The sequence below is a fragment of the Apaloderma vittatum genome, unplaced genomic scaffold (genome assembly GCF_000703405.1).
Source record: "Apaloderma vittatum isolate BGI_N311 unplaced genomic scaffold, ASM70340v1 scaffold767, whole genome shotgun sequence".
NCBI classification, from domain to species: Eukaryota; Metazoa; Chordata; class Aves; order Trogoniformes; family Trogonidae; genus Apaloderma; species Apaloderma vittatum.
This window is the reverse complement of record NW_009727613.1, coordinates 23524-34503: the sequence shown is the minus strand read 5'-3', so window position 1 is coordinate 34503 and position 10980 is coordinate 23524. Positions and strand designations below refer to the sequence as shown.

At 34.7% G+C, this 10980-nt stretch overlaps 1 protein-coding gene across 1 annotated transcript in view; it reads left to right on the top strand.

Moving 5' to 3' along the window:
- The window catches only part of LOC104277152 (sodium channel protein type 3 subunit alpha-like), a gene marked incomplete at its 3' end in the record, with an annotated part of 58118 nt that overhangs the window by 23623 nt on the left and 23515 nt on the right, over positions 1-10980 (top strand). The window contains 4 exon segments of the mRNA XM_009873716.1: positions 827-1000; positions 1770-2012; positions 2015-2143; positions 4129-4614. Coding sequence (XP_009872018.1) covers positions 827-1000; positions 1770-2012; positions 2015-2143; positions 4129-4614 — 1032 coding nt within the window.

The window sequence follows — 10980 nt, the reverse complement described above, 5'->3', positions numbered from 1 at the left end:
CTTTCAATTAAATTCTGTTCCTCACTGTATTAATCTATTAACCTTAATTTTGTTACTTCCATTCAAAATATGTTAATTTACTCCTTGCTTGTGACATCACGGTCTGTTGGAGGGCAAATTAAATATGACAAATATGACTGCCTTTTCTGTAGCATTTTCATGAGAAGGAAGAAATAGTTCTAAAATGCAGTGATTCGTTTTCATAATACTAAAACTCATTCGGTATTCAAAAGCTCTAAGTAATTATAAGAAAATTTGAATTTACTTCTGCACATGGTCATGAAAAAGTAGTTTTCTTATGCTGCACAAACCACTACACATTGCAAGAAACTGTTGCACTAAATTCTGGGCTTTAAAATACTAAGGAGAATCAATAATTTCACATTTGGTCCTCTCAGATATTTCAAAGAATATTATCACCATGAAATTCTTTTTCCTGAAAGAAAATAGCTATCACACAAAATAGTAGCTTGTGCATGAAACTTCCAGATCCTTATAAAAAGCCCAGTGCAAGAAACTCCAACTTCCCCTGTCTTTTCCACCCATGCTCTTCCACAGATCTTAGAAAATCCAACCATAGAGATTTCTTCTAAAGATTCTGTTTTGACTGTGAGCAGGACAAAAAAATGCTGTCAAGTCTTCTTTTTGCTTTACTGGGGCTGAAAACACTGGATCATACCACATCATCTGCTGGACTGATAGCCCAGCACGTATAAGGCAAATATGAACCAGCACGTATGAACTAGTATTTTCTGGATTAGAAACATTTACTCAGATGTATAAATCTCTCATAACAACTCAACTAATTAATTGCATTTTGTTTTAGGTATTCACTGGGATATTCACAGCAGAAATGGTACTAAAGATAATTGCCATGGACCCTTATTATTACTTTCAAGAAGGCTGGAATATTTTTGATGGTATTATTGTTAGCCTTAGTTTAATGGAGCTGGGTCTTGCAAATGTTGAAGGATTATCTGTTCTTCGGTCGTTCAGACTGGTAAATACCTTGATAATTAAATATTTGCATGCAATTGTCTCAGTCAAAACCAATGTACTGATGTCTGTGATAAAGACAAGTGTTGTAAAGATGCATCATAGAATCATAGAATGATCTGAGTTGGAAGGGATGGCTTATATTATTTTTCATATATGCATAATTTGCAAGCCATATTTGAAAAATACAATATTAAAATGTTTGTCAGTTGATATCCTCTGATATCTTTTGGTATCAAATTATTCTGTTGATATCCTATCCTATTGATAACCTTTGCCAGCGTAAGACTAACTGATACCTTTTGAGAATTTTAGTAAATCTTAGTAATTCTGATTTCATCAAGATGCATCAAAGCCAAATATCTGTAACAATATACATATTGCCACCAGCATAAAGAATCATAACATTTTTAGTCTTTATATTGTGAGCATTACTTTTTCATTACACATAAAGCCCCTGAGTAGATCCCCTCTTCACATCTATTTTAATCGGCACTAAGATTTAGTAACTCTATTGTGTATCAGAGAGAGTCATAGCAATCTGATCTTAGAATAATGCTTAATTTAAAGTACCATTGAGCTTTGACTAGAAATGTCTTTTGTATAGCAATTAGTATTGTAAGCAAAGAGCTTTGTAGGTATGTTTACTGGAGGCACAAGATTTATGGTTTAAAAGCTTATATTACTAATAGTTATCACATTACTTGAAAACCTAGGTTATATCTAAATATATAGAGCAAGAAGTAATGACTATATACTGTTCTGTTTTTCAGCTTCGAGTTTTTAAGTTAGCAAAATCTTGGCCAACTCTAAACATGCTGATTAAGATTATTGGCAACTCAGTGGGAGCTCTGGGGAATCTGACCCTGGTGCTGGCCATCATTGTGTTCATTTTCGCTGTGGTTGGGATGCAGCTGTTTGGGAAAAGCTACAAGGAATGTGTCTGCAAGATCTCCAGTGACTGTGAACTTCCACGCTGGCACATGCAAGACTTTTTCCATTCTTTTTTGATCGTCTTTCTTTCCTGATTGTATTCCGAGTGCTGTGTGGGGAATGGATAGAAACGATGTGGGACTGCATGGAGGTTGCCGGCCAAACCATGTGCCTTATTGTTTTCATGCTGGTCATGGTGATTGGAAACCTAGTGGTATGTGATGAACATTTTTGAACATTAACTCTGATGCAAAATGTCCCTACCTTACAGCTAGGCAATGAGAACGTTTGTCATCCTGTTGAGAATTGGAAAACAAAACTGATTTTGAGTGAAAACGTCTGATGATTCCCCTCTCCCCTTTTTCACTCATTTCCATACACCGAAGTACTCGCACTGTAGGTCCAGGAATTTAGGAATATCCGAAAATGTTAAATTAAACACCCTCTCACAGCAGTGAGTGCTGCAGCTAATTTAGAGGTGCTGTTTAAATCCATACGTCTTCCTAACTACTCTTGAAATAATAATGCTTATGTTACACCAGCTCCCGGGCAGCCGCTTCTTTAGAGAGAAAAACATCTAACATTCTTAGACCCATTATGGCTAATTCTAAAATTAAAATGTTCTTATATGGAGTATCTTGAATTTAAGAACTAAACTTTTGGGTCTGTTTAGGTGTAAAAAAAAAGAAAAGAAACAGAGTGATTAGACATCTGCCCTAAAAATGTCTTTGAAAGCTTCTAAATCAAAATTACGGAGGAAACATTTATAGTAAAACTGTAGTTCAGGCTGACAAGTTAAAATGCCAAAGGTTCAACTGATAAATATTGAATTGGTGAGAACTTCATAGAAATCAGGTTTGCAGCTGGAATATACCATTTACAATTTTAGTTTATTTTAAAGTTTCTTTTACTCTTAATCTTTGCGGTTCATTCTAATAATACCTAAAAAATATATTTGATTACCTGTCAAAATTCTCTTCCTTTAGTGATATATTTAATCTGATTTAAATCTGTATAAAATAGTATTCAAAATATTTGTATCCTAGTCCTTTACATGACCTGGCAATCTTGACATTATATCAGCAGAAATATGCAGAGCCCCAGAAAGCTTTTTATGATCACTAACCTTTTCTACTATTTTTTACCATTAGTTTCAGCATAGAAATACTGTTTCAGGTTCATATTGTGTTCTTTCTTCCAAGTGTCTTTTTACCTTCAGGATTCTTTTCCGAAATTCGGAAAGTCTGCAGAATTAAATCTCATAGAGAGTACAAATGAGGGACCTATTACATTTAACAATGGGGAAGTTTATTTATGCCATTTTGCCCTATCGTGACAACTTTTGATGCCTGATGGCGTATCAGCCTGAAAGTATGAAATGATTAATTGCTTGTAAGTTTCAGTAAATAGCTACAGTTTATAGATTATAATAAAACAACAGTAATGATGTTTGAATTCTGAGCAATAAACCAGAGTTCTCAGGCAACAGTGAAGCTAAGATTGGTACCTGCTGATGAGAGGTCCATTTCATTGTAAATTCCTACCTAAAAGCAAACAAATTTTTCATGTTTTGACAAGTATAAAAGAAAAAAATCCAATTACAAATAATATAATATTATTATAAATAATCAAGATTAAAGAGTAAAATTAATTTTTAAAGATTCGTTTTATCCTTTTACGACAAGCTTCATATAATTTAAGAGACAAGCCCAGAACTGACAGGAAATCAGAGTCTCCTGGTATAATCTCCCAAATAGTAGTTAGAGAGTATAAGTAGGTTATTACAGCATTAACTGATGTTTCTAAAATATCTGCATCATAGAAACCCATCTAATTTTATGAATCATGCTTATTTAATTCTACTTAAAAAACAAATGATTTTAAGAGATTGAGATGGAAGCCTTTCAAACCTCTGATAAATGTATATAGCTAGAATTTTTTTAACTTTTTTATAATTTTAGAGTCTAAGCAACCATGACACTTCAAGCAAGTATCAAAAGTTTCAAATACTTAGGTATTAGATTGTCTGTTTTCATCTTCTGAGTGAATATTGATCAAAACATGTAAGGAGATCTTTTGTAATTTAAGGTGCTACATGGTTGTCTAAAATTAGCTACTGTTTTTCAGAATATTGTGTGCTACTTGACAGTATCCTGTGAAAATACTTCTTATATACAGCTGTATTCTCTCATCTTTTAGGTATTGAACCTATTTCTGGCCTTGCTGCTGAGCTCATTTAGTTCAGACAACCTTGCTGCTACCGATGATGATAATGAAATGAACAATCTCCAGATTGCTGTGGCAAGGATTCAGAAGGGAATAGATTATGTTAAAAAAAAGATACAGGAGTTCATTCAAAAAGCCTTCTTTAGAAAGCAGAAAGCTTTAGAGGAAATCAAAGCACTTGAAGAGCTAAACAAGAAGAAAGACAGCTGCGTTTCCAATCACACTGCTGTTGAAATAAGCAAAGATCTGAATTATCTTAAAGATGGGAATGGAACCACCAGTGGTGTAGGCACAGGCAGCAGTGTGGAAAAATATGTAATCGATGAAAACGATTACATGTCATTCATAAACAACCCAGGCCTCACTGTGACTGTGCCAATTGCACTTGGAGAATCAGATTTTGAAAATTTAAATACAGAAGAATTTAGCAGCGAATCGGATTTGGAAGAAAGCAAACAGGTAGGATTTGGTGTATCTTAACGTGTTACATACTTTTCAATTATATATTTAGAATGGTTTAAAAACTTTCTTATCCCATGTAAATATAGTTTATATTATTTTATGTAATTATAATTCAAGGAAAAGATTACACTACATGATGGGATACTAGCGGGGGTTCGTAGACTTTACATTTTTAATATTCTGTTTATTAGTATTTAGAAGACGTTTCATTTTAAATGTAATTATTTCCTTCACAATTTCATGAGGTTTTAGTACTAGCACACATTTCGTAAAGCATTCTTTCTCTAGTACCTGTAATGCAATCAGGATTTATGGAATAAGAGTGTTGTAGACGACCAAGGAACAATCAAGAGCATATAGCTTTGCATACTCAATCAAATATAAGTGGAGAAAAATATTTTTTGTCTATATTTAGAGTAGTTCTAAAAATGAACCCGGAGACATCATAAATCAGTAATGTGGTCTGGATGATCTAAAAAATTTTATGAGTAATATTCATACAGGTTTTGAGTTCAGAGGCTGCAGCTCGCTGAATCGAGGTAATCCAGATGCCCACCAATGTCACGGTAAAGCGGTATCTCAAGTTATCCTGGAGAGCAGAATAATGTTGTAATAGGGATGCATGTGGAAGCAGTTTACTTGAAAGCCTTACGTTATTATTACTTTGTAGAGAGACAGAAGTTGGTTTAAAAGCCAGGAGCTACGTGCCTTAAAATATAAGTGGTTCACATACCAGAAGTGATCATGAGCAGGTGATAACGGTATTCAGGGAAAACTTTCTATGTTGGAGTAATGACCAATGACAAGCTGATAAACGCATCAGTTGTATTAAATGCCGTTAGAAATGTAGGGGTTGTGAGGTTTAAGGAACCTTGGGTAAATGTTTTCAATTAGATTAAAAGCTATAATGTTGTGTGATAACTTACTGATACAACTTATTGATACCATAAAGAAAATTCTTCTATAAAGCAGCCCTGCATTCATGACTGTATCATAGCTGTGTAGCTGCCATACTTGCAGATCCTGCTGTGTTCTTCAGCGATACCAAACTATACCACATAACATTAATGGGTAGCCCTGATGCAGTTCATCATAGTACCTTTTTTTTTGCTAAAGAACATAAAGGAACATAGAGAGTGTGTGTTTATTTGACACTGCATGGAAGGTTACTCTGCAAAACAATTGTAAGGTATTCTGAGTTGATCAGTGATGAGACAAATGTTTTCAATGCAGATGTGTAAGACAGTATAGCCATAGTGCTTATCCGTAACAATTTGAGAATACAAGAGATACAGGCAGTGTAAAGTGGTACAATTCACGAGATCAGCTAATATGAAAAAAAAAAGCTTTCAGAGTGACTCTGGGTCTGAGGGTTAAGTATTTTTCACATAAGCTGATCTAATAAGAGTTCATTGTCTTTTCTGAGGAACCTTGAGCTAAGTCTCCTAAGTCTTTTCATATACTCTGATGTTCTTAAAATGACATTTTATTACAAATTTTCTGCTTTCCTGTGGTTAGTTTTGGTAAATGCAGTGATGAGTGCCTTCCTAGTAACTCCACGTTATGCAGTTCCATGCCTAAAAATCTCTTGAATAAGTTACTTTTTTTAAATGCTTGTACTATGCATTAGGAAGTTGGGAGGTTTATAAGCTCTGTTAAACCTGGGGTTATGTGACATGTTACCCTCAGCAGTAGAGCTGGCTTGGGAAGTTCCCATCCACATATGGCTCCTGATCCCCTGGCAGCTTTTACTGCTTTCTCTGCTACAGTGCTTGTGGGTCTATACCATAAGGCAAGTCACTGGGGTGATGTAAGTTAAATAGCATCATCCCATAGGTATTATTTATTTTGTCTTTAAGATAGATCAAATGGTTCAGTTTACTGTGTACTGCCATACTAGCTATCAGAACAGCTGAGGACAAAACAAAATACAATGCAAAGGCAGAAACTCCTGTACTTCCCAAGAGAATATATGATAAAGTACACCCCAATAAAATGTAGTTCTTTAAAAAAAACCTTTGTTGTGCTGAGTTCTGAATTATACTGATTTCAAGGTGACTTTCACAAGTCAATTGCTTGGTTCAGGCATCATGCTTTTGTCTTCCCAGGCCATCCTGAAGTTTCAGGACCATAATCATTCAAAAGGGATTTTTCCTCTTTTTATGAACTTTAGATGTATCTGTATGTCTTCAGGAAGAGAAACTAAGTCCAGAAGTCTGCATAAGCAATTTGCAAGTCAAAATTTCAGGTGACTGTGGGAAATCTGCCAGTAAATGATGGATGATGTTTATATGAAGAACTTGTGGAAAAATTTTCAGTGGGGACAGGATAAGTTTAGAACTTCTGTGGAGCCTCAGGACTTCCATAGAATGTAATAATCTCTGCCATTGCGAAGCTGGAGCAATAGTGCTTCCCTCGAGTTCTGCTCACATACAATCGTTTAGCATTTTACTGTTTGACATGTGTTTGTACAAGGCAAGTGTGCATATTGTGAATGGTATCTAATAAGACAGGAATTTCTTACTACTGCCCTGAAAATGGAGAATTAACTGCAGTTTCTGTTCTGGATTCCTTAGTCCATTCCTTCTTGAGGACTTTTAGGGAAGGGACAAAGTGTCTTTTATAGTGTGTACAAAACCCACCTGCTTCAGTAATATATGAACAGATGTTCTGATGTGTGACAGCAATTTGTGAAGATTTCCAATCTTCTCCTTCCAAGTCAGCAGTACTGTTGAATCTTTTGCTGCCTTCTGATTGTCCTTTGAGGAAGACAAAGAGTATACTGGCATAGTGTTTAAGTTACCTCTTTAGAACAGTGCACCATATTTTTTTCCTGCTAGGAGAAGGCCTGGTCTGCAAAAAGAGATGGGGTAGAACTTTCCTCGCCTTCAGTGTGGCAGTACTTAGCACTTAAAATACCCTCAGGAGGTACCCTCTTTAATAACTTTTTATTTAACAAAAGCTGTGGGAAGCTAGATCTCCACGGTGGCGTCTGTAAAACGAAACATTTTTTTCTGGTGTCCTACTGTCAGTGATGTTAAGAGCAGAATGATTATTTAAAGTCTGTCAGCAATAAGAGGTCATGCTAGAAGTGGGGCAGGGGCTGTGCGCCCCTGAGGAATATGGCAAGAGCAGGTAATTACTAAAGAAATTGTAACTGCAGGTGAACAAGAACAAACTGTAATTTTTTCCTATTTCTATTACCAGATATACTATGGTACAAAATAACTAGCCATCAAATTTCTTTTGCAAGGTTGTCTCTTTTTCTCTCTTTTTTTTTTTCCTTCTTATAAAACCACTTTCTAATTAATTTGCAAGTTAATAACATCCCAAATCTGCCAGAATCTATTCTGCAACGTACAAGTTCTAGACTGAAGCAAGATCTTTCTAATATGTATCACTAGAAATTTGGGGAAGTTTCCATTTGGATGAAACAGAACAATAATATTTATTAGATTTAAATGTTACTCACCATTTTAGAGTAATAGTTGCCTGAAAGAGGAAAACATTTCATTGATACTTTTAAGGAGGCTTTTTTTAGTATCTACTATCACAAGAGAAGAGGTCCAATACCTAATGAAATAACCATCAGAAATAACATGTTTATGCTTTGAAAATAAGACACTTAAGATAATTAACTCTAAAGATAATAAGAAAATTAGAAGTAACTAAAGGGGATAGTTTTGCAGTTTTTAAGGTTATCTTTGTGGATGCTGTTTCTATTATAAAGTATGCCTGCTAATCAGTGAAAAGAATGGACTATGTTAATCTTACCAAATATAAGACTTCTAACTATTGTATTTCAGTAATACTTAATAATTATTTTTGAATCACAACTTTATGAATAAGTTTTGAATTTTGACATGGAAACGTAATTTCAAAGATATTCATCAGTTACAGAAAGCTCACTTCACGGCTAAACAAATACATATGCCTATAGGCCTCTATCATTCAGAATTCCAAAAATTTCCTTTCTGTCTACAGTATATGTACAGTAAGCACAAATTCATATTGGAGAAGTAAGGCTGCTGAATTAACATCTGAAATCACAATGGATGGTTTTAATAAAATTAAAAATATCCTTCATCATCTAATCCACTGATTTTCCAAAACAAGGAGTAAGTTCAGGTTTGAATGGGCTTCACTAGTGCCTTTGTGACTAGGTGAAATAAAAAGACAGGAACATAGCTACTGCATCCCCACAAGTTCAGCACTGACATTGGGCTGCAATAAATTTCTTAGGCAAGACATTCTCAGTAGTGCTTTGATCAATTTGTTGAATGATTTCTTATCCCATTTTAAATATCCAGTAAGCTAATTTCCTCTTTTCTAAAACTGACCAGTTCTTGGACAGTATCTTCAGAAGCCACAGATGCTTTAAGTTATGAATGAGCTGTGGGTAACTACTGAATGAAACCGTATCTCTGGATACACTGATGGGCCACGGTCCAGACACTAAGGTAATCCTCTTTTGAAACAATCAGAGAGAGATTATAGTCAGAAGTATATAGCGTACTAAATCTAAACTAGAAATTATACAGGATGATACTTCATAAAATTTAATTTGAATAGAAATGAAGGAGTTTTATTTTCATCGAGATCTCTAAGTTCCACCACCATTATTAGAAGATGAAGGATGAATGGGAAGACATACATCTCCAAAGTATTTTGTTTACTGTATGTACATTTTTTGCAAGAGAGAGAGATAATCACATAGTTAAATGAAAATTAGAAATTTAAACCAAAAAAACCCTTAAAATTTTCATCAGATATGCCTTAAGCACTATATAAATACTGGAATACTTTCCAAATCTGTGAACCATGTCTTTATTAATTTAATTAATTCTATTTTTATTTATGATTCACAGTTTCAGAGTGTGGATTATTAGGTCTAGCTTCTGCATTTCTTCCTTCTCTAAAATAAACTAACAATTTCTGTAGAAAAGTTTGTTGAACATTTCAGGTGGTATATATTTTCCTTTTTGCCAACTTATCATAAAATATTTAGTAACTATGTTTTAATTGTGTTAAAGCCATGTTTGACTTAGAGATTCCAAAAAGAGGAGAACTAGAGATCCTGTGTCTTGAACTTCACTGCCTACCATTCTTACTTCTCACAGGGGTAAAACCAAGCTGGAGCAATCAAGAATGCAGCTCTGGTGCTTTTTAACCAGGTAGAGCAACGTGTCACCACTTTCACACAGGTTACCTAAGCAAGTTATACATATATATGTATATATATATATAATCACTCTTTAATGGATTTTGACTGGCCTGCATGCTCTTCAGCTATGTACCTTCCTTATCCATTGCAAGACAGTAGAAACATGCACAGCCGCTCTCTGCTGAGTCGTGGGACTCACATCACAGCATGGTCAGGCGGGATTGGCAACCCCAACATACATTTTTTTAACTCTGCTATTGGTTTTTCTGGATATTTTAATACAGTTCTTAGCAACAACTGCATGCTCTACAGGTTTTGAAGTATGGATCATAAAGTACTGGAATGTTAAAGAGGCCAAAGAAAAAGGGAGCATGCATAGTTTTTAAAAAATAAAAACAACCCTTTTTGATTCAGCCCTTATAAATGTAAACATTTAACGAAATATGTTAAGTGATTAAGGTAATGATTACTGCCACCTCTTCAGCTCCTTAATGAAAAACATTTAAACTATTGCAGTAGCCACTTGCATAAAAATTACACTGTAATTTAAATCTACAATGCACTGTAATGCAAATCTTCAAGATGCTACAATCTACATTCTGTATTCATTTGGGCAGTGCATATCTTGAGTTTTATAAACTGTAAGCAGAGAAAACAGTTTCATAACTGCTAAAATTATACCTAGCAAATAATTCCCCTTAAAAAGCTCTCAAAGCAAAACATTTTACAAATACTCTTTCTTAAACTTTTAACTCCTTCATAAATAGTGGCATTTCGGAACGTGTTTCACGTTGGCAATCTGTGACTGAGCCAGGGGATTTTACTTGGTAGGAATTAGAAAAACTATAGAGTAGTCAGCATAATTTTTATAAAATTCCACGTACATTTCCCCTAGGTTTTTTTATCATTATAGGCAAGTATAATCTCCTTTCATACATAATTGGCAGAGCTTTCAGGAATAGTGACAGTGAATACCGCACAAAAGCCAAAATTGCATGAAACTAAGGAGGTCAAATTATCCCAGGAAACCTAGGCATCAGAATTGTGTTGGGATTGAGATTTCAGTCCTGTAGAAGGATTCAAAGCTGCTTCCTTCAGGCAGACTTTCACTGACTTCGATAGCCAAATGGTTTGTTTTGTACCACTGATTAGTATAGATTGTCCAGAGATGGCAAAAAAATTCATATTGGTATGTATTC